This window comes from Myxine glutinosa, chromosome 11 (genome assembly GCF_964187855.1).
Source record: "Myxine glutinosa chromosome 11, kmMyxGlut1.1, whole genome shotgun sequence".
Taxonomy (NCBI): Eukaryota; Metazoa; Chordata; class Myxini; order Myxiniformes; family Myxinidae; genus Myxine; species Myxine glutinosa.
In genome coordinates, this window is record NC_136271.1 from 5,259,772 (window position 1) to 5,284,650 (window position 24,879).

Consider the following 24,879-nt stretch of genomic DNA (forward strand, 5'->3'; position numbering starts at 1 on the left):
CGAGTGTGCGCTTCAAAGGCCTTGGCACGCTTCTGAGTTTTAAACCCAACACATTCTGCCCTCCCCCCCCCCCCCCCTTTTTGTCCAACTTCGCTTCATCCCCACAAGCTCATCCTTATCAGTCTTCATCCCCACAAGCTCATCCTTATAAGTCTTCATCCCCACAAGCTCATCCTTATCAGTCTTCATCCCCACAAGATCATCCTTATCAGTCTTCATCCCCACAAGCTCATCCTTATCAGTCTTCATCCCCACAAGCTCATCCTTATCAGTCTTTATCCCCACAAGCTCATCCTTATCAGTCTTTATCCCCACAAGCTCATCCTTATCAGTCTTCATCCCCACAAGATCATCCTTATCAGTCTTCATCCCCACAAGATCATCCTTATCAGTCTTCATCCCCACAAGATCATCCTTATCAGTCTTCATCCCCACAAGCTCATCCTTATCAGTCTTCATCCCCACAAGGTCATCCTTATCAGTCTTCATCCCCACAAGATCATCCTTATCAGTCTTCATCCCCACAAGTTCATCCTTATCAGTCTTCATCCCCACAAGCTCATCCTTATCAGTCTTTATCCCCACAAGCTCATCCTTATCAGTCTTCATCCCCACAAGATCATCCTTATCAGTCTTTATCCCCACAAGCTCATCCTTATCAGTCTTCATCCCCACAAGCTCATCCTTATCAGTCTTCATCCCCACAAGATCATCCTTATCAGTCTTCATCCCCACAAGATCATCCTTATCAGTCTTCATCCCCACAAGCTCATCCTTATCAGTCTTTATCCCCACAAGCTCATCCTTATCAGTCTTCATCCCCACAAGCTCATCCTTATCAGTCCATCCCCACAAGCTCATCCTTATCAGTCTTCATCCCCACAAGCTCATCCTTATCAGTCTTTATCCCCACAAGCTCATCCTTATCAGTCTTCATCCCCACAAGCTCATCCTTATCAGTCTTTATCCCCACAAGCTCATCCTTATCAGTCTTCATCCCCACAAGCTCATCCTTATCAGTCTTCATCCCCACAAGCTCATCCTTATCAGTCTTCATCCCCACAAGCTCATCCTTATCAGTCTTCATTCCCACAAGCTCATCCTTATCAGTCTTCATCCCCACAAGCTCATCCTTATCAGTCTTCATCCCCACAAGCTCATCCTTATCAGTCTTCATCCCCACAAGCTCATCCTTATCAGTCTTCATCCCCACAAGCTCATCCTTATCAGTCTTCATCCCCACAAGCTCATCCTTATCAGTCTTCATCCCCACAAGCTCATCCTTATCAGTCTTCATCCCCACAAGCTCATCCCTATCAGTTTTCATCCCCACAAGCTCATCCTTATCAGTCTTCATCCCCACAAGCTCATCCTTATCAGTCTTCATCCCCACAAGCTCATCCTTATCAGTCTTCATCCCCACAAGCTCATCCTTATCAGTCTTAATCCCCACAAGCTCATCCTTATCAGTCTTTATCCCCAAAAGCTCATCCTTATCAGTCTTTATCCCCACAAGCTCATCCTTATCAGTCTTCATCCCCACAAGCTCATCCTTATCAGTCTTCATCCCCACAAGCTCATCCTTATCAGTCTTCATCCCCACAAGCTCATCCTTATCAGTCTTCATCCCCACAAGCTCATCCTTATCAGTCTTCATCCCCACAAGCTCATCCTTATCAGTCTTCATCCCCACAAGCTCATCCTTATCAGTCTTCATCCCCACAAGCTCATCCTTATCAGTCTTCATCCCCACAAGCTCATCCTTATCAGTCTTCATCCCCACAAGCTCATCCTTATCAGTCTTCATCACTCCAACCCAAAACTCTAAAAAACTGGATTTATATATTTTAACAAAAACGGCAAATTATTTCCCAGTCATTCTTCCCCATCACTCCCATTCAATCATTCTTCCCCATCACTCCCATACTATTTCCCATTCAGTCATTCTCCCCCATCACTCCCATACTATTTCCCATTCAATCATTCTTCCCCATCAACCCATACTATTTCCCATTCAATCATTCTTCCCCATCACTCCCATACTATTTCCCATTCAGTCATTCTTCCCCATCACTCCCATACTATTTCCCATTCAGTCATTCTTCCCCATCACACCCATACTATTTCCCATTCAGTCATTCTTCCCCATCACTCCCATACTATTTCCCATTGAGTCATTCTTCCCCATCACTCCCATACTATTTCCCATTCAGTCATTCTTCCCCATCACTCCCATACTATTTCCCATTCAGTCATTCTTCCCCATCACTCCCATACTATTTCCCATTCAGTCATTCTTCCCCATCACTCCCATACTATTTCCCATTCAGTCATTCTTCCCCATCACTCCCATACTATTTCCCATTCAGTCATTCTTCCCCATCACTCCCATACTATTTCCCATTCAGTCATTCTTCCCCATCACTCCCATACTATTTCCCATTCAGTCATTCTTCCCCATCACACCCATACTATTTCCCATTGAGTCATTCTTCCCCATCACACCCATACTATTTCCCATTGAGTCATTCTTCCCCATCACTCCCATACTATTTCCCATTCAGTCATTCTTCCCCATCACTCCCATACTATTTCCCATTCAGTCATTCGTCCCCATCACTCCCATACTATTTCCCATTCAGTCATTCTTCCCCATCACTCCCATACTATTTCCCATTCAGTCATTCTTCCCCATCACTCCCATACTATTTCTCATTCAGTCATTCTTCCCCATCACTCCCATACTATTTCCCATTCAGTCATTCTTCCCCATCACTCCCATACTATTCCCATTCAGTCATTCTCCCTATCACTCCCATACTATTCCCATTCAGTCATTCTCCCCATCACTCCCATACTATTTCTCATTCAGTCATTCTTCCCCATCACTCCCATACTATTTCCCATTCAGTCATTCTTCCCCATCACTCCATCCTTCCCTCGGTCTTCATCATCATTTTTAAAACTTAAAAAACAAACTTTAACTCATAACTTAAAGCTTTTCTTCCGACTCGATACTTCTTGGAAATCACATTTTGAAGTCGCATCTCCCTTCCTGTCGCCACTGGTTTTTAAACCGTCTCTCGTCCAGATTCATTCCCTCGGATCTCTCAACCCTCCGTCTCTGCCCAACAACTCCAGGATGCACGTGTTCTTCAAGCAACCTCCTCGTTAACCTTCCAAAACCCAGGCCGACTGCACACCTCAACTCTTCATTCCTCCATTCTTGCACACGTGGAAACATCTTCCCAGGGTTCTGCCGTCCTCTTCGTTCCTTCAGAGTTTCAAGGAGGCAGCACATCTCCATCTCACGTCATCCCCCATCTTTATTAACCCATTATCCCTTTCTAACCCAACCCTTTTATTTGTAGGTTGCAGTGTTTCCTCCCCTCCGTCGCCCTACTCACATTCTTTTCTACCGCCACTGAACCCAACCACCCCTCTCTCTTACATATGGTACTCTCCTCTCTCTCAAATTGTTTCCTTCCCTCTTCCCTCTCAAATTTCCCCATTCATTTATTCCTTTACTTGTGTCCAATTGCTGCCCCACGACCAGTTTCAATTGATTTCTTTTTACCCTCTGTAATCATGCTCTTCCATGAGCTGAGATGTTGTATGGAAAACAAACAAAAAAACAACAAAAAAGTCGTGCATGGCACGATACTTGCGAAATCCCTAAAATAACTTGTTGGCCTATGATGACCTCAAAAATACTTGGTGGTTGAATTCAGTGCCAGATATACAAATCCTCTTAAAATTTCAAGTCATCCGGATGAAAATTGAGGATTTTAGAAATTTGGCCTATGTTGACTTTTTGGCCTATGTTGACCTTTTGGCCTATGCTGACCTTTTGGCCTAAGTTGACCTCAAAATAATTTGGGGTTGAATTCAGTGACCAGATATGCAAATCCTCTTCAAATTTCAAGTCAAACAGATGAAAATTGAGGATTTTTGAAATATGACAAAGTTGGTGACCTTTGGCCTATGTTGACCTATCGACCTTTTGACCCCAAAAACAACATGCTTCTTGCTTATGACGAACTCTACCATTTGGTGAAGTTTCGTGATGATTGTTCGAAAATTGTGACCTGTAGGCGACTGACAAACAGACAAACAGAATAACAGAATAACACAAAAGACCAACAAATATACTTGATAAATCTTCGATTTTCCCAAGTAACAAGGTGTCATGCAGAGCACGATACTTGCAAAATCCACCTCCCCCCCCTCCCCCCAAAAAGGTTGCCATTGATCCATCAAACTGTGCATTCTTTCATCAAGATTAAAATTGACGATCTTGATCAAAGCTCAGGTCAATAGGATGAAAATTGATGATTTTAGAAGTTTGACCTTGAGTTGACCTTTGACCTTTAAAATAATTGGTTTCCCAATTCAGTGAGGTACTATGCAAATGCTGTTAAATTTTCAAGTCAATCGGATGAAAATTGATTTTGGAAGTTTGACCTTTGACATTTTGACCTCAAAATAGTTAGTTTCCCTATTTCGTGACTCAATATGCAAATGCTGTTCAATGTTCAAGTCAATTGGATGACAATGGCGATTTTAGAAATTCGACCTCTAGATGACCTTTGACCTCAAAATCGATAGGCTTCTCAATTGTGACGACCTCTACAACTTGGTGAAGTTTCATGACGATCGGTTTAGAATTGTGACCTGTAGGCTAGTGACAAACAGACAAACAGACAAACAGACAAACTAACAAACGCAACCGACCAATATACTGGAAAAATCTTCGCTTTTGCAAGTAACAAAGTTAGCAGCTGATGGAAAAAAGGATATTCCATAATCAGAACCCAGCTCGCGCAAACCAAAAACAGGGATTAGGAGATTGGTTCATTTTGGCTGTCTGTCTGTCTGTCTGTCTGTCTGCCTGCCTGTCTGTCTGTCTGTCTGTCTGTTGCCAAACGTCCATTTATAATTGAGGGATAATTTAATTCCAATATTATGTGATATTTTGAACATTAATCAGAACACAAATCTGCAGTTTCGCAGTACTTTGGCTCTGAACTTGGGAAATTGTATGGAATCTCGTCCCGATCGCACGTGCGTAAAGAGAAGTGAGATTTTATGTTTGTCTGGTAGTTAAACAAAATTGAAAATCATTCCAAACAGGAAACTTACTGTTTTTAAGGACATCATAAAGGACACAAACAACAGGCACGAATAACTTGCGTAGACACAATGTCTGGTAATATAAATAAGGCGGTGTAATCGACGCTGCATCAACGGCGGTAAACTTCTGAAAATATTTTTTTCTACATTCTTTAAAATCTTCATTTGATTTAAATCGATTTGTTTACTTGAACACTGTACAACACAAATTGCCTTTTAGCACTTTCAAACATCTTCAGTTTAGCTTCAGTTTCAAACATCTTCAGTCAACACAAATATCACGACGTTTTACATCATTTTGACCAATCAAATTTGCTGCTCGCAGACCACGCCCATGTCCTTGTTTCTCACAACGATGCGGAGTAAGGTGTGAACTCTCGAGTTTGATGAAGAGTTTCCAGATTAGAAAACATGATGCAGTACAAACAGCACATCAAAAGTAAAGAAGCGTAAACTTGATAAAGGGTGACTTACTCTGTGTTGTAGGCCAGGTCATCGTACATCATGACAACAATCTGTTCATCTGGAATGCCATGGCTGTGCACTATCTGGTACGCATGGCAAGCATCCGCCTGCAAAACACATGACGACAAATAATTTATAAACCGGAAATTTTTCATCTCAAGCTTAGATCTCCAGGAAGGTGAAGCTCAATGCAAATAACAAAATTGCTTATCGTTATCGTTATCGTTATCACAATTTCCTCTGTCCATCGTTGCCGAAAAACACCATCAAGTCATACAACGAATGCAACCTGGTGAATCAACAACCTGGTGAATCAACAACCTGGTGAATCAACAACCTGGTGAAGTTGCCAGTTATCAACAACCTGGTGAAGGTGCCAGTTATCAATAACCTGGTGAAGTTGCCAGTTATCAATAACCTGGTGAAGTTGCCAGTTATCAACAACCTGGTGAAGTTGCCAGTTATCAATAACCTGGTGAAGGTGCCAGGTATCAATAACCTGGTGACGTTGCCAGTTATCAACAACCTGGTGAAGGTGCCAGTTATCAATAACCTGGTGAAGCTGCCAGTTATCAACAACCTGGTGAAGTTGCCAGTTATCAATAACCTGGTGAAGTTGCCAGTTATCAATAACCTGGTGAAGTTGCCAGTTATCAACAACCTGGTGAAGTTGCCAGTTATCAACAACCTGGTGAAGGTGCCAGTTATCAATAACCTGGTGAAGCTGCCAGTTATCAACAACCTGGTGAAGTTGCCAGTTATCAACAACCTGGTGAAGTTGCCACTTATCAACAACCTGGTGAAGTTGCCAGTTATCAACAACCTGGTGAAGTTGCCAGTTATCAACAACCTGGTGAAGTTGCCAGTTATCAATAACCTGGTGAAGTTGCCAGTTATCAACAACCTGGTGAAGTTGCCAGTTATCAACAACCTGGTGAAGTTGCCAGTTATCAACAACCTGGTGAAGTTGCCAGTTATCAACAACCTGGTGAAGTTGCCAGTTATCAATAACCTGGTGAAGTTGCCAGTTATCAATAACCTGGTGAAGTTGCCAGTTATCAACAACCTGGTGAAGTTGCCAGTTATCAACAACCTGGTGAAGTTGCCAGTTATCAACAACCTGGTGAAGTTGCCAGTTATCAACAACCTGGTGAAGTTGCCAGTTATCAATAACCTGGTGAAGTTGCCAGTTATCAACAACCTGGTGAAGCTGCCAGTTATCAACAACCTGGTGAAGTTGCCAGTTATCAACAACCTGGTGAAGTTGCCAGTTATCAACAACCTGGTGAAGTTGCCAGTTATCAACAACCTGGTGAAGTTGCCAGCTATCAACAACCTGGTGAAGTTGCCAGTTATCAACAACCTGGTGAAGTTGGCAGTTAGGTGAGGAGGGGGGGGAGGGGGAGGAGGGGAGGGAGGGGGAGGAGGAGGTGAGGAGGGGAGGGAGGGAAGGTGAGGGGAGGGGGAGGAGGGTGCAGAGCTGTAGATAGAGAGAGTTTGGCCAACTAAACAACAGGCGCCATGTTGTTACCCATGGTCAAGTGCACGCGCGCGTGCGTTCAAGCGTGCTGGCAACTTACTGCTATTAGGGACGGGTTTATTTTTATGTTCCTGAGTTTCATACATTGTTTAATCAGTTCCGAATGAGTGGAAGTTGGGATGGATGAGTGGAAGGAGGGATGGATGAGTGGAAGGAAGGATGGATGAGTGGAAGGAGGGATGGATGAGTGGAAGGAAGAATGGATGAGTGGAAGGAGGGATGGATGAGTGGAAGGAAGAATGGATGAGTGGAAGGAGGGATGGATGAGTGGAAGGAAGGATGGATGAGTGGAAGGATGGATGAGTGGAAGGATGGATGAGTGGAAGGATGGATGAGTGGAAAGATGGATGAGTGGAAGGATGGATGGATGAGTGGAAGGATGGATGGATGAGTGGAAGGATGGATGAGTGGAAGGAGGGATGGATGAGTGGAAGGAAGGATGGATGAGTGGAAGGATGGATGAGTGGAAGGATGGATGAGTGGAAGGATGGATGTATGTGTGGAAGGAAGGAGGGATGGATGATGAGTGGAAGGAAGGATGGATGAGTGGAAGTGGGGATGGTTGAGTGGAAGGAGGGATGGATGAGTGGAAGATCCATCACTCATCCATCCTTCCTTCCACTCATCCATCCTTCCACTCATCCATCCTTCCGCTCATACTGCTAGCGAACCTACGAAAAAAATCCATCCTTACTTCCACTCATCCATCCAAAGTTCCACTCATCCATCCAAAGTTCCACTCAACCATCCCAACTTCCACTCATCCATCCCTCCTTCCACTCAACCATCCCCACTTCCACTCATCCATCCCAACTTCCACTCATCCATCCCTCCTTCCCCTCATCCATCCCAACTTCCACTAAGCGAATGCATGCAATGCGATGCGCGTTCTGCTAGTTACGGAGGTTGGGTAACAACATGGCGCCTGTGAATCACATGACAGCGCTTAACCAATCATAGGGCAGACCAGTTGAAACCGGGTTGACCGAACTCTCTCTATCTACGGCTCTGGGAGGGTGGTGAGGGGAGGGGGAGGAGGGGGGTGAGGGGAGAGTGAGGGGAAAGATATATACTACATATACATCATTTGGGGGGGGGGGGGGGGGGGGGGAGCTTTGACAGGCTCCTCCGTTTTGGGGGAGGGGGAAGGGAAGAAGGAAAAATTTACCTGTGCAAACACTGCTTTAACCTCAGTGTTGCCCAGGTAAAAAAAGAAAAGGAAAAAGGAAATTGTAATACCCTCTGCCACCATCACCAGGTGGCGCTACACGGTACACATTTACATAGAGAATTCACGCCCCTCTCCCGGTCCTCCACACCACTGCATGAGGCTGCGGCCACATAGCCTATGTTATCCCCCAGACAAATTTGTATTTGTATTTGTATTTGTACCCCCAGTAAAGTATAAAAGTGTTTATAGCTGGAGTATCCGGCGTTGCTCAAGCGAAAAAGAAACATTAACATATTTTAAATGAGAGAAAATATAGTGGAAAAGCAATTACATCCAAATCAGAATCCATCACAAATATCAAATCATCATTTTACCTTTTCGTTGAATATATTCTGGTGAATGTGCCGTTCATCACGTTTCTGAGTTAAGTATGATGACGTCAGGAAGAAGAAGCCTTACAACCAACTTCAACCGCTTACGGAATTGTTTTAATATTTGTGTTCAAATGTCTGGTGACTGTTTTGTATTTATTTATGCGAATGTTTACTTGTATATAACTGTCATTAATCAAAAAGGCTTCGGCACGATAAAGAGATTTTAAAAAAAATTCCAAAAGAACGAACTTTTTTTTTTAAAATTTATCCCACCCCCCCCCCCCCCCCCCCAAAAAAAAAAAACACTCCCAATCCCTCACTGATGGACCTCTGAAAGTTTGACGAAGATCCGTTCAGCCATCTCTGAGAAAAATGTTGATACACACACACACCAACGGCTCTCTTATATAGGTAGCGGACGAACCTACCCATACAAGTGAGGTAAGTGGACGAACCTACCCATACAAGTGAGGTAAGTGGACGAACCTACTCATACAAGTGAGGTAAGTGGACGAACCTACCCATACAAGTGAGGTAAGTGGACGAACCTACCCATACAAGTGAGGTAAGTGGACGAACCTACCCATACAAGTGAGGTAAGTGCACGAACCTACCCATACAAGTGAGGTAAGTGGACGAACCTACCCATACAAGTGAGGTAAGTGGACGAACCTACCCATACAAGTGAGGTAAGTGGACGAACCTACCCATACAAGTGAGGTAAGTGCACGAACCTACCCATACAAGTGAGGTAAGTGGACGAACCTACTCATACAAGTGAGGTAAGTGGACGAACCTACCCATACAAGTGAGGTAAGTGGACGAACCTACCCATACAAGTGAGGTAAGTGCACGAACCTACTCATACAAGTGAGGTAAGTGGACGAACCTACCCATACAAGTGAGGTAAGTGGACGAACCTACCCATACAAGTGAGGTAAGTGGACGAACCTACCCATACAAGTGAGGTAAGTGGACGAACCTACCCATACAAGTGAGGTAAGTGCACGAACCTACCCATACAAGTGAGGTAAGTGGACGAACCTACCCATACAAGTGAGGTAAGTGGACGAACCTACCCATACAAGTGAGGTAAGTGGACGAACCTACCCATACAAGTGAGGTAAGTGGACGAACCTACTCATACAAGTGAGGTAAGTGGACGAACCTACTCATACAAGTGAGGTAAGTGGACGAACCTACTCATACAAGTGAGGTAAGTGGACGAACCTACCCATACAAGTAAGGTAAGTGGACGAACCTACTCATACAAGTGAGGTAAGTGGACGAACCTACCCATACAAGTGAGGTAAGTGGACGAACCTACTCATACAAGTGAGGTAAGTGGACGAACCTACTCATACAAGTGAGGTAAGTGGACGAACCTACCCATACAAGTGAGGTAAGTGGACGAACCTACCCATACAAGTGAGGTAAGTGGACGAACCTACTCATACAAGTGAGGTAAGTGGACGAACCTACTCATACAAGTGAGGTAAGTGGACGAACCTACCCATACAAGTGAGGTAAGTGGACGAACCTACCCATACAAGTGAGGTAAGTGGACGAACCTACTCATACAAGTGAGGTAAGTGGACGAACCTACCCATACAAGTGAGGTAAGTGGACGAACCTACCCATACAAGTGAGGTAAGTGGACGAACCTACCCATATAAGTGAGGTAAGTGCACGAACCTACCCATACAAGTGAGGTAAGTGGACGAACCTACCCATACAAGTGAGGTAAGTGGACGAACCTACCCATACAAGTGAGGTAAGTGGACGAACCTACCCATACAAGTGAGGTAAGTGCACGAACCTACCCATACAAGTGAGGTAAGTGGACGAACCTACTCATACAAGTGAGGTAAGTGGACGAACCTACCCATACAAGTGAGGTAAGTGGACGAACCTACCCATACAAGTGAGGTAAGTGGACGAACCTACTCATACAAGTGAGGTAAGTGGACGAACCTACCCATACAAGTGAGGTAAGTGGACGAACCTACCCATACAAGTGAGGCAAGTGGACGAACCTACCCATACCAGTGAGGTAAGTGCACGAACCTACCCATACAAGTGAGGTAAGTGGACGAACCTACCCATACAAGTGAGGTAAGTGGACGAACCTACCCATACAAGTGAGGTAAGTGGACGAACCTACCCATACAAGTGAGGTAAGTGCACGAACCTACCCATACAAGTGAGGTAAGTGGACGAACCTACTCATACAAGTGAGGTAAGTGGACGAACCTACCCATACAAGTGAGGTAAGTGGACGAACCTACCCATACAAGTGAGGTAAGTGCACGAACCTACTCATACAAGTGAGGTAAGTGGACGAACCTACCCATACAAGTGAGGTAAGTGGACGAACCTACCCATACAAGTGAGGTAAGTGGACGAACCTACCCATACAAGTGAGGTAAGTGGACGAACCTACCCATACAAGTGAGGTAAGTGCACGAACCTACCCATACAAGTGAGGTAAGTGGACGAACCTACCCATACAAGTGAGGTAAGTGGACGAACCTACCCATACAAGTGAGGTAAGTGGACGAACCTACCCATACAAGTGAGGTAAGTGGACGAACCTACTCATACAAGTGAGGTAAGTGGACGAACCTACTCATACAAGTGAGGTAAGTGGACGAACCTACTCATACAAGTGAGGTAAGTGGACGAACCTACCCATACAAGTGAGGTAAGTGGACGAACCTACTCATACAAGTGAGGTAAGTGGACGAACCTACCCATACAAGTGAGGTAAGTGGACGAACCTACTCATACAAGTGAGGTAAGTGGACGAACCTACTCATACAAGTGAGGTAAGTGGACGAACCTACCCATACAAGTGAGGTAAGTGGACGAACCTACCCATACAAGTGAGGTAAGTGGACGAACCTACCCATACAAGTGAGGTAAGTGCACGAACCTACCCATACAAGTGAGGTAAGTGGACGAACCTACTCATACAAGTGAGGTAAGTGGACGAACCTACCCATACAAGTGAGGTAAGTGGACGAACCTACTCATACAAGTGAGGTAAGTGGACGAACCTACTCATACAAGTGAGGTAAGTGGACGAACCTACCCATACAAGTGAGGTAAGTGGACGAACCTACCCATACAAGTGAGGTAAGTGGACGAACCTACCCATACAAGTGAGGTAAGTGGACGAACCTACCCATACAAGTGAGGTAAGTGGACGAACCTACTCATACAAGTGAGGTAAGTGGACGAACCTACCCATACAAGTGAGGTAAGTGGACGAACCTACCCATACAAGTGAGGTAAGTGGACGAACCTACCCATACAAGTGAGGTAAGTGGACGAACCTACCCATACAAGTGAGGTGTTAAAGACAAGGTCAACACAACCACATGATAATATGTAAAAAAAAAAACGGTTTTTGGGTTCAAGACTTTCACGAACCTGTTGGCTAGGCCTGACGTTCGACTTAAGGTGGTTTGGAATTTGGAAACGAGCTGAAGTGCTGGCGATAACTCGCCTACTCTTCCCCAAGGACGCCGTGTGATTTTTAACGTGCACCACCTGGCGCTAACAGGTGAGACGCCTAGTTACACGTCCATCCGAGGGACGACACACACAATGATGTATCGCTCTGTGTGCGAAACTAGTTTATGACGAGGTTGAGATTCGAACCAAGGTGAGATAGCTTAAGGTTAGGTGAGCAACGCGCACACCTCGTACATATTCTGCCAGTCTACCAATAATACGATGAGGCAATAAGGGTTAAAAGATATGATTATAACAATTTGCGAACGAGACAAATATCTGCTGCTACTCACATCTAATCATTGATCCCCTCCACCTACTTACACAAGGTAGATAAACTGATAGATTAAATTCATGTGGTATTGATAAAGCACAGGTATGATGGCCCAAATGTCCAAGTTCCTTTTACATCACACTCTTTCAATGTATGAGCACAATTCTGAAATATTCGAGCTCTTCCACGAGCCTCGACTATGTGGACAGAAACAATAACCGACACGGTGTAGGCCTGTAGGTATTGGTGCTGCGAGTTGATATAAAGCACACCTGGTGTCGATAATTATACCAGCCATTGGAACCAGCGACGATCACAACCCAGTTCTTTCCTTGTGCTGCCTGGGCCTCGTTCAGCAGCAGAAGTGAGCACACTACCACAGCACCTAACAGAAACACCTGCGCCATGATTCTCAGCAGTCCCAAACGGATGTCTGCAAGCCAGCGAACCCACAAGGTATCAGGTGTAATCATGAAGGCACAACCAATGGGAATTCACCTTAAACATTCACCTGGTTTTGACACAAAGTTTTTCAATTCCTGATGAACTTGTGATACAAATTCTTCACCATTATGTAATATATGAAAATGATCGATATCATATTTAGAGTTAGACCAACAAAGACGATACTCTCCTTGGAAGACCAAAGTATGGAGCGCAGGTATGGAGATAAATTGATATTATACCTGATATATTAATTAATATAAATATTATTAATATTTATTGATAATACATACAATATTATTGATAATAATAATAATAATAATAATATATATATATATATATATATATATATATATATATATATATATATATATATATATATATTTGTGGCGGACACAAAAGCCCACTGGCGTGGTGACATCATTCCGCGCACCAAGTGGGCGGTGGCCACGCCCGAGGGGTAGGCGTGGCCTCATGATATACACCGGGCGCGCAGCCCGGAGCGCGCCAGTGTTACAGTGAGCTCCTGAAATAAAGACGCTTATAAGTTACCGCTTGTCCGCTTCCTCCTTGCTCGCAAGCAGCGCACGTAACACCGCGCTTTACTGGTGACCCCCTCGACGTTGGATCTGCCGGAGCGATCCTTCCACACGCGACGCCATTACCATGGCCAACTTCATCAAACTTCCCGAATTTTGGGAGGCTCAGGCCGAAGTCTGGTTCGTCCAGGCCGAAGCCCAATTTCAGCTTCGGCGCCTCACCGGCGATGACACGCGCTATTGCCACGTCGTCGCCTCCCTCGGGCCCGGCACGGCCGCTCGAGTTGTGTCCGTCCTTCGCCACCCACCGGACGGCCACAAGTACGAGGCACTCAAGCGGCTACTCCTAGCCACGTTCGGCCTCACGGACGACGCACGGGCCGACCGCCTCCTGGATCTCCCCGAGCTCGGTGATACGCGCCCGTCGGTCCGAATGGACCATATGCTGTCACTGTTGGGCGACGAAGCCCCCGGTTCTCTATTCCGGGTGCTTTTCCATCGCCAACTTCCAGCGCAGGTTCGCCTCGCGTTGGCCGGGACCGGGCTAACGGAACCCCGAGCATTGGCGGCCGAGGCGGACAAGTACTTCGCCGCTTCGGAAACGCGGGCGAGAGTCGGCGTGGCCGTCACGGCCCTCGTGGCTGATGCTGCTAATGCTGCTGATGCTGCTGATCCACAGCATCAGCTTATACAGCATACGCAGCATGCTGATACGCACCTCGTGACCGCCGCCACGCCCCGCCCACCGCCGCAGCGAAAACCGCCACCGCGGGGAAACCCGCCAACTCCACCGGCCTGGCGGAGCCAGCCGCGCTCCCCCAGCTCCACCACCTGGTGCTGGTTCCACGCCAAGTTCGGCCACGAAGCTCGGCAGTGTCATCCGCCATGCTCCTTCAACAGGTCGGGAAACGCCCGGGCCGGCGCTCAATAGTGGCGATGAGCGCCGGCCGTTCGAGAAGCCTGCTGTTCATAACGGACACCTTCTCCAGGCGCCGTTACCTGTGCGACACGGGAGCGCAGGTGAGTGTCGTTCCCGCCGGCACGTCAGACAAGCACGCCGCGGGTGGGGGCCCCGCGCTGCTTGCCGCGAACGGGACGCCCATCCGTACGTACGGAAAACGCTGCCTCTCTCTGCGGTTCGGAGGGCAGGTTTTCCGATGGACGTTCGTCACCGCCGACGTGCCCATGGCACTGCTTGGCGCGGACTTCCTGTGCGCTAATGGGCTCCTGGTCGACGTCAAGCGCAGACGTCTTGTCCAGGCCGAGACGTTCAGCTCGCTCGCTTGTGCGTTGCCCAGCTCGGCGAGCAGCTCAACGAGTGGCTTGCCAAGCGGCTTGCCAAACGGTTCGGTTCCGGCCACGTTGGTCTGTACGCTTCCGGCAGCGGACGCATTCACCCGCCTCCTTGCCGGCTTCCCGGCCCTCACGCGGCCCACCTTCTCGGCGGGGGCCGTCAAGCACGGGGTGGCCCATCACATCCCCACCGTCGGGCCACCGGTCTACGCCCGGGCACGCCGCCTCAGCTGGCGGTGGCAAAAGCGGCGTTCGCTACCCTGGAGCGACTCGGCATCGTTCGGCGCTCAGAGAGCGCTTGGGCGTCGCCGCTGCACATCGTGCCGAAGCCCGGCGGGGGATGGCGACCGTGCGGGGACTATCGCCGTCTCAATGATGCCACGACTCCCGACCGCTACCACGTCCCCCACATTCAGGACTTTTCCGCCCGTTTGGCGGGCATGTCCTTCTTCTCGAAGGTGGACCTCATACGCGGCTACCATCAGGTCCCCATCAGGCCGGAGGACGTCCCGAAGACGGCGGTCATCACGCCATTCGGACTCTTCGAGTTCCTGCGCATGCCCTTCGGTCTGAAGAATGCGGCTCAGGCGTTCCAGCGACTGATGGACAGCATCCTGCGCGACTTGGATTTTGTCTACGTCTACCTGGACGATATCCTCGTCGTCAGTGCATCCCGCGAAGAGCACCTACGCCACCTCCGCACACTCTTCGAACGCCTGGGCCAGCATGGCCTGATTGTGAACCCCGCAAAGTGCCGGTTCGGCGCCGCCATAATCGATTTTCTGGGGCACCGTGTCACCAGGCATGGAGCCGTCCCCCTGCCGGCCAAGGTGGAGGCGGTGAAGGGGTTTCCGCGCCCCCGCACGATCAGAGGGCTGCAGGAGTTCCTGGGCATGGTGAACTTTTACCATCGGTTCCTGCCCCGTATCGCCCAGCTCCTGCGCCCCCTGCACGAAGCTCTCCGAGGTAAGCCGGGCAAAGGTGACGTTACCTGGACCGAGCAGATGGACACGGCGTTCACGGGCGTGAAGCTCGCCTTGGCTAACGCCACCATGCTCGCGCACCCGGCGCCCGATGCACCGATCGCCCTCACCACCGATGCCTCGGACTACGCGGTGGGCGCGGTGCACGAGCAATGGGTGCGTGGACCTTGGCAACCGCTGGCGTTCTTTAGCCGGCAGCTTCGCCCGCCCGAAACGCCATTACAGTACCTTCGACCGCGAGTTGCTCGGGCTTCACTTGGCGGTCAGGCACTTCCGCCATCTGCTCGAGGGCCGTGCGTTCACTGCCTACGTCGACCACAAGCCGCTGATCTTCGCGATGGGCAAGGTCACCGAGCCATGGTTGGCCCGGCAGCAGCGTCACCTCTCGGCCGTGTCCGAGTACACGACGGACATCCAGCACGTCGCGGGGAAGGACAACCCCGGTGGCGGATTGCCTTTCCCGGGCCATCGCCCATGCAGTCCACCTCGGCATCGACTATGCCCGGATGGCAGCGGACCAGGCCGCTGACCCCGACGTCCAGGCCTTGCGGACCGCCGTTACGGGCCTCCGCGTCACCGAGGTGCCGTTCGACGGCGCGGGCGCGGCCCTCTTGTGCGACGTCTCCCTCGGGCGTCCTCGCCACATCGTGCCCACGGGCTGGCAGCGCCAGGTGTTTGACGCCATCCACGGCCTGTCCCACCCGGGCGTGAGGGCCTCCCAAAGGCTGATCGCCGACAAGTTCGTCTGGCATGGCCTCCGGAAGGCCGTCCGCGGCTGGGCCAGGATGTGCCTCGCGTGCCAGCGCGCCAAGGTGCACCGGCACACCCAGGCCCCATTGGCCCCGTTCACGGTGCCGGAACGCCGGTTTGACCACGTCCACGTGGACCTGGTGGGACCTCTGCCCCCCTCACGGGGTTTCACCTACGTCCTCACCATGGTGGACCGCACCACCTGGTGGCCGGAGGCCGTGCCCTTGGCGTCGACAATGGCGGCCGATGTCGCGCAGGCTTTCATCGCCACCTGGGTCGCCCGGTTCGGCACCCCCTCAGACATCTCGTCCGACCGCGGCCCCCAGTTCACCTCGGAGCTCTGGGGGGCGGTCGCGCAGGGGCTCGGGGTCCGGCTGCACCGAACCACGGCCTACCACCCCCAGGCTAACGGCCTGTGTGAGCAATTTCACCGCTCATTGAAGGCCGCGCTCCGGGCCACCCTCCGCGACGGCGGCTGGGTCGAAAGGCTCCCCTGGGTCCTGCTGGGCCTCCGGACGGCGCCCAAGGAGGACCTGCGCGCATCCGCGGCGGAGTTTGTCTTCGGGCAACCGCTGCGGGTGCCGGGCGAGTTCCTCCCCGACTCCACGGCACCATGGTCCGCGGCACAGCAGCGCTCCGCTCTGCAAGAGACCGCCCAGAGGTTCGCCCCGGTGCCAACGGCATGCCACGGGCACCCACCGACGCACGTCACCCCGGAGCTTCGCACGGCGGAGTACGTCTTCGTCCGCCACGATGCCCACCGGACACCACTGCGGCCCCCGTACGACGGGCCTTTCCGCGTGCTGGAGACCGGGGCGAAGCACTTCACCCTGGACATCGGCGGTACTCCTGACCGCGTTTCGGTGGACCGCCTCAAGTCGGCCCACCTCGACGTGGACCATCCACCGCCAGTGGCCCGACCCCCACGTCGGGGCCGCCCCCCTGCGGGCGGACCCCCGGCACCGCCCAGCCCCGCCGCCACGCCGCCCCCCGGTCCTGCACCCATCCCAGGGGCAGCCAGGGGCATCCCACCTGGCATCCCTGCACCCCGGACGCCGCCGATCGCCAGGGGGCGCTTCAGCCGGGTCATTCGTCTGCCCCGCAAACTGGCCCTCCAGGTGCGCGGGAATTCTGGGGGGGCGCGTGTGGCGGACACAAAAGCCCACTGGCGTGGTGACATCATTCCGCGCACCAAGTGGGCGGTGGCCACGCCCGAGGGGTAGGCGTGGCCTCATGATATACACCAGGCGCGCAGCCCGGAGCGCGCCAGTGTTACAGTGAGCTCCTGAAATAAAGACGCTTATAAGTTACCGCTTGTCCACTTCCTCCTTGCTCGCGAGCAGCGCGCATAACGCCGCGCTTTATATTAATAATAATTTATTATCAAATATTTATTGATAATACATTTATTTATTAATACTTTATTGATATAATGCACAGGTATATTAAATAAGTGATATTATTGATATTATATTGATATTATAATTGGACAGGTTATATGCTTTAATCCTTTAAGTTACATTACATGTTCCATCTGAAGATCGAATGTAAAGAAACATGTGAGAAGTTGTCATTTCAAAATGTTATCTGATTTTAGAGTATCGCTGCATTGAATGTGTAAGTGGATTACTCTACATACTTTGTTGTGCCTTTGGATGTACAGCTGCTCTGACATGAGTTTTTCTTACATCCCGATAGGAGGCGACTCGTACTTTCTGTTTCTACCTTGCGGAACCTACACTTGTCCGATTGACTCAGTCCTGCCATCTTTTTAAAGCCATTGGTGTCGTGTCCTTGGTCTTGAGAATTAATAATGAATTGTGCTCGATCCCATTTGAGCTGACCTCTTCTTAGCCATTTCAAAGCATGTGTGTGTGTGTGTGTGTGTGTGTGTGTGTTGTGTGGTGTGTACCATGGCCTAATGAGACCCTTCAATACTTGAAATAAAATACGGTATTTACAGAACAGCAACCACTAATTTTTCGAACGAGTTTAGGCGAATGGTGGAAATTATGCATAAATCGAACTGAAAAAAAACGACATTGTGAGCAACTGTACTTGGACAAGTACATGGAATTTGAGCCTGGAACCCCAGCATCACGAGTCATGTACTCAGATGGGAACACCAAACAGGTCAAAACCTCACAGTACATGGAATGTGAGCCTGGAATCCCAGCATCACGAGTCATGTACTCAGATGGGAACACCAAACAGGTCAAAACCTCACAGTACATGGAATGTGAGCCTGGAATCCCAGCATCACGAGTCATGTACTCAGATGGGAACACCAAACAGGACACAACCTCACAGTACATGGAATTTGAGCCTGGATTTCCAGCATCACGAGTCATGTACTCAGATGGGAACACCAAACAGGACACAACCTCACAGTACATGGAATGTGAGCCTGGAATCCCAGCATCACGAGTCATGTACTCAGATGGGAACACCAAACAGGACACAAACTCACAGTACATGGAATGTGAGCCTGGAATACCAGCATCACGAGTCATGTACTCAGATGGGAACACCAAACAGGACACAACCTCACAGTACATGGAATTTGAGCCTGGAATCCCAGCATCACGAGTTATGCACTCAGATGGGAACACCAAACAGGACACAACCTCACAGTACATGGAATGTGAGCCAGCATCACGAGTTATGTACTCAGATGGGAACACCAAACATGACAAAACCTCACAGTACATGGAATTTGAGCCTGGAATTCCAGCATCACGAGTCATGTACTCAGATGGGAACACCAAACAGTACAAAATCTCACAGTACATGGAATTTGAGCCTGGAATCCCAGAATCACGAGTCATGTACTCAGATGGGAACACCAAACACGACAAAACCTCACAGTGCATGGAATTTGAGCCTGGAATCCCAGAATCACGAGTCATGTACTCACATGGGAACACCAAACACGACAAAACCTCACAGTACATGGAATTTGAGCCTGGAATCCCAGAATCACGAGTCATGTACTCAGATGGGAACACCAAACACGACAAAACCTCACAGTGCATGGAATTTGAGCCTGCATTACACTAGTCATGTCTTTAGATGGGAACACCAAACAGGACACAACCTCACAGTACATGGAATTTGAGCCTGGAATCCCAGCATCACGAGTTATGCACTCAGATGGGAACACCAAACAGGACACAACCTCATAGTACATGGAATGTGAGCCTGGAATCCCAGCATCACAAGTCATTGACTCAGATGGGAACACCAAACAGGACACAAAGTTGATCCAAAATCTATAATTTATTTCATGTCCTTCAGACCGGAGATTATTTTCTGAAATACATAAATATTGTAAACATTATAAATAAATGTACAAGTGTTTATTTTATTACTCACGTGCACACTGTGATCGTGATGACGTCTCGTCACAATAACAGAGGAGGTGAGGACGGCTCGTTTATATAGGAACCTGGGACCTGGGGGGAAAAGCCCATCTGGGTGGAAAAAGAGGATAGATCAACCTTGGAGTGCAATAAACAACATTGATCAGTGACTCATTGGGGACATAAACATTAATATCCTTCCACTGTGTGCGTGATATACTAAAAATCGCTTTCAATTACATTGAAACATTACCTTTCACACCCACAGAGAAAAAAGTGATATTTTATACTTGTATATTAGTGGGCATACTTACAGACTGCAAGCATGTGCTCGGGTGCACCCTTCATGTTTATTCTTGGGAAAAATGCCAGGGCCATAGAAAAGGCCTCTTTATAATGGTATGTGTGATGTGACAAACTCTAGAAAATAAGGGACATTCCATAGCTTGTGGAAGATGCCAGATGATAGAAAATAAGGGGCATTCAAAAAAATCTCGTGTGCATACTGGACTACCCTTGTGTTCTTAGGAGGAACCAAGTAATGAAAAGTTCACATAAAGGGGCACCAAAAATATATATGATGATGATGACCATTCCTTTTTGCACCGTGAAGATGCATATGGCTGCCGAAGCAGTTTTCTTGGCCATTGGGGACAATCCTGGATGGGTCGCCACTCCGATGCAAGATACCCAAATTGCTCATTCATCCCAGCAAACTGGTACTCAATTTGCTGACCTCGGAAGGATGACAGGCTGAGTGAACCCCCCTGGTGTTAATTCAACGATCGACCGGCATTTGAACATCAGGATCAGCACCCTAACCGCTAAGCCAACACCAGGCTAATTACATATATTGTCGTGTGGACGGCTCTCAGTTAAGACAGAGCATCCACAGATGGATTTGAGCTTACTTGGAGGCGTTTCCCATTGATGGCTGATCATATGCGAGATGGAATGAAGAATGCCAACTTACCTTCACGGCTGCAGGCGTCTTCACCCCTGCAAACAATTAAACTCACACGAACACGGAATTTAGATTGTACAAAAAGAATATTTATTAACGAAACCCGATAACAAAGGACGCGACGATAACTAAATTCCCGAATGAGCGCTCCTACACACAGATTTGCACACGGACGAGGAAAGAGAATAAATTGAAGGAACTGTTATTTTTGTGAATGCGAGTTATCTCTGTCTGCAGTCGTCCAGGCCCCAAACACGCCGTCCGGACACGGCTCCGTGCTTGGCGGGAAGGAGGCCTCAGTCACCTTGTTCGCGCGCTGCCAGGCCCCAATGAGCCACCCGTTTGCCCCGGTCTCGTCTGCCGGCGTGCCACAGGCCTTCCGCGCGACTCAAACAGGTCATGTCAGCTCGCTCCTCCGGCCTTGCCTGGATCCGTCCACATCTTCCTGGACTCGGCCCGGAACCGCAATGCACCCAATGTTTTCAACAGGGAAGAGAGAGAGTCGAGGGCAAAGGTGGCGAAAAATGGTAAGCGGTCGAGGGAGCGGAATCACGAGGCAGCAAAGGGAAAAGGGGTCCGGGCAGGAAGGAGGCCAAAACGAGAAGAAGAAAATGCCGGCGAGCAAGTCGTTTTGTCACTCGCGGTGTGACATCAGCGCTCTCTCCACCAATGGACGTGTCACGGTCTGTCTCATGCCACAACTCGCCAATCAGTTCTGCTGCTTCATTCCACCTTCCTTCCAACAATCAGTGGCCAGCTGGTGATGTGGCTGGCTGCGGCCCCATCGGCGGTGCCCCGATCTGGCTTCCTGCCTGTTCTTCCTGTAAGTCTTATTGTGGTGGAACGAAAAGAATTAACGTGTGCAGCTAAGGGCCTAGCTGATTGTCTATGGTGTGGTGTCAAAAGGGACAATTGGATAGCGACAGGGGGGATGACATACAAGGGAATTTTACCCACAATCCCCAAACTAATTAGCATACCCTGCCCCCTCGTAACAGGGACAAATATCCAACTTATTCGACATCCGGGCTACAGTTCCATGACTTACTGTGCATCAAGATGGTTCTTCTATCATGATCATCGGAGCACCGACCTATGCAGATCTACCTGGATCTAGATATTCCCCCCCCCCCCCTACCCGAAATTCATAACAATATACATAGTTTTTGTATACATAGTCTAGGCTCAAATGAGAGCTAACACATAGAACATACAATAAAGAGAGCAGGAGACAAGAGGGAGAGAGAGGGCTGGGGCGGAGTACACGGGAAAAACATAATGGACACTTCAGTGGCTATAAGGAAAGAAAACAAGGAATTCAAAGGAGGTGGATTTGGGGTGCATTAACGGGGGGTAGAAAAGATCAAGGTTTTCGATGGGGGAAGATAAGAGAGTGGTGGTGAACAGCTGTTTTGAATACTTGGAGGGAGGAGAGGGATTGAAGAGTGTGGGAGTTTGTTCCAGAGGCAGGAGAAAAGAGGAATGAAAGAGTGAAGGTGAATAGAGAGTCTTGATTTTAGCAGTTTCACCAGAAGAGGGTTGCTGTGCATCCCACAGTAATATTTGAGGGACAGAGCATAGACAGAGCAGAGGAAGCTAGGCCGGAGAGGAGTCTGTAGAAGACAAAGTCCACCTACCTGCATGCGGTGAGAGAGTGAAAGGCCCTCAGAATCAGCTTCATCGCGGGAGATTCCAATGATTCTGCACGCTTTGGTTTCAACTGCATGAAGCCGAGCTAGGTGCGAGGCAGGAGCACCAGCCCGGAGGGGAGAGCAGTATTCCATCAAGCTGCGGATGAAAGCTTTGTACGTGGTGAGGAGCTCAAAAGTGCCAAAGAAAGACTTCACACAACGGAGAATGCCCAGTTGGGCAGGTTTTCCCAGGAAAGGAAAACTTTGGACGCTGCCCTTGGAGGCCAGCTTGGAAATGTGGTTTTCCCTGGAAAGATCATGGCAGATAGTGAGACCCAAAAGCTTGAGTGACAGAACTTCTTCGCGAGGATTGTTGAGAAAGTGGATGGGAGGGTTGTCCAGTCGGTCTTTTCGGAGAGACATAGTGAGAGTGTGAGATTTGTCAGGATTGAAAGACATGTTCCACTTGATGACCAGCTTGTGATATTGTCCAGGTCTGCAGAGAGTAAGGAGCCTGCTGCCTGCCGATGTGAGGGTTGGGATATGGAGTAGCAGAGAGTGGAGTCATCATCAAAAAGATAGAGAGGATTTTCTAGAGAGCGTCGGAGAGATCATTAATGAAGACTACAAAAAACACAGGGCCCACAACACTGCCATGAGGAACTCCAGCCTGAACAGGAAGGGGGACATGAGAGAATTCCATTCAGGGCAGCACGTTGACTATGACAGGAGAAGAAGTCCGTGAGTCATGCGTGGAGGTTACCATGGATACCATAAGAGGAGAGTTTGATGAGCAGGGCAGGGTGCTAGACCGTATCCAAGGCACGTGATATGTCAACTGTCAAGGGACACAGATCTGATTTCCTGTTTGGCATTGAGGACCTCCATCCATTGTTGAGACAGCAGAAGCAGCATGTCTAGAGTAGAATGACCTGGTCTGAATCCAAATTGATGATCAGAGATAAAGCTATTGGAGAAGAGGAAGGATTTGATGTCAGAAGCGATGATTGATTCCATGTCCTTGCTGATTATTGGGAGCAGGCTGATTGGTCTGTAGTTGCAAGGATCTGTTTTTGCACCTTTCTTGTGTAAAGCGGTAATATTGGCTGATTTTCTATCTGATGGCAGATGACCTTGAGCAAAAGAGAGGGTGAAGAGAACAGAGAGAGGGTGTGAAAGAGCAGCAGAGCAGGATTTTAGGACCTGTGTGCTGATGCCGTCAGGTCCAGTTGCAGAATCAGAGTTGAGGTTTGACAAAAACTTCTCCACCTTGTCAGGAGAGAAAGACAGAGTGCAGGAGCAGCTGGGTTCGACTGGGTAAGGTGGGAACAGAGAGAGATGGGTTTGGGTCACAAGATTTTGAAACAAACACAGAGTTGAGGCATTCGGCTTTTTCACGTGCGGTGTCAACTGTGTAGCCGTTTGAGGCAAGGGAGGGGATGGAGGGGGAAACAAACACCAGAAACGGATTTGACCAGACGCCACCAGGATTTGGAGGTAGACAGGTTTGATAGTTCAGTCTTGAGAGTAGAGAGATATTGTTTCCATGGAATGAAGGTGAGTTTCCAGCCAGCTTCAAAACATTGCCTCAAAAAGAGAAACATGACCATTACAACTACATATGGGCAGGGTACAGCCCGAAGTGGAGATCGGTTTCTGAGGTTTGGGACATGGAATGTAGGGACAATGACAGGGAGATCAGGAGAAGTGGTGGAAGTATTGGTCAGAAGAAGAGTGGACATATGTTGTGTGCAAGAGACGAGAGGGAAGGGAAGTGGTGTGAGAATGGTGAAGGGTAGGCAGGGACAGAAATACAAGTTTGTGTGGCAAGGGTGCCTGGAGGGCGTGAATGGTGTTGGTGTCCTGTTTTCTGAGGAGTTTGTTGACAGTGTGGTGAGTGTGACTAGAGTGAGTGATAGGTTGACGATGGTGAAAATGATGATTGGAAAGCTCTTGGTGAACGTCATCTCGGGATATGCTCCGCAGGTTGGTCGGAGCAATGAAGAGAAGGACAGGTTCTGGTGTGCGATAGAGAAGCTGATGGAATACGTGAAAGATAAGGAAGTTGTTGTGGTAGGAGGAGACCTAATGGACATGTGGGAATGAGTATGGACGGTTTTGAGGGAGTTCATGGGGGTTACGGATATGGTGTGAGAAATGGAGAAGGTGAAAGGATTTTGGAGTTTGCTGATGGAGCTGATTTGTAATACTCAGTTCCAGAAAGAGGATAATAAGCTTGTTACATACACGTCAGGTAGGTCGACAACAACCGTTGACTACCTGATGGTGCGTAGGCAAGATAGGCGGCACCTCCAGGACACAAAGGTGATCCCGGGGAGGAGGCTGTTTCACAGCACCACTTGGTTGTCTGCGACATAAGCGTAAAAGGTGCGAGGAGAGCTCGGCGGGTGAAGTACCAACCGAGAATGAAGGTGTG

The 24,879-nt window shown here is 48.9% G+C and overlaps 1 protein-coding gene across 1 annotated transcript in view; it reads right to left on the bottom strand.

Annotated features, from left to right (window-relative positions):
* The window catches only part of LOC137436372 (legumain), a 38,870-nt gene extending 18,877 nt beyond the window's left edge, over nt 1–19,993 (bottom strand). The window contains exons 1-3 of the mRNA XM_078786365.1: nt 19,861–19,993; nt 12,749–12,909; nt 5,608–5,705 (exon numbers count right to left, since the gene is read on the bottom strand). Coding sequence (XP_078642491.1) covers nt 5,608–5,705; nt 12,749–12,883 — 233 coding nt within the window. The 5' untranslated portion in view covers nt 12,884–12,909; nt 19,861–19,993. The remainder of the gene's footprint in view (nt 1–5,607; nt 5,706–12,748; nt 12,910–19,860) is intronic.
* Between the last annotated feature and the right edge of the window lie 4,886 nt (nt 19,994–24,879).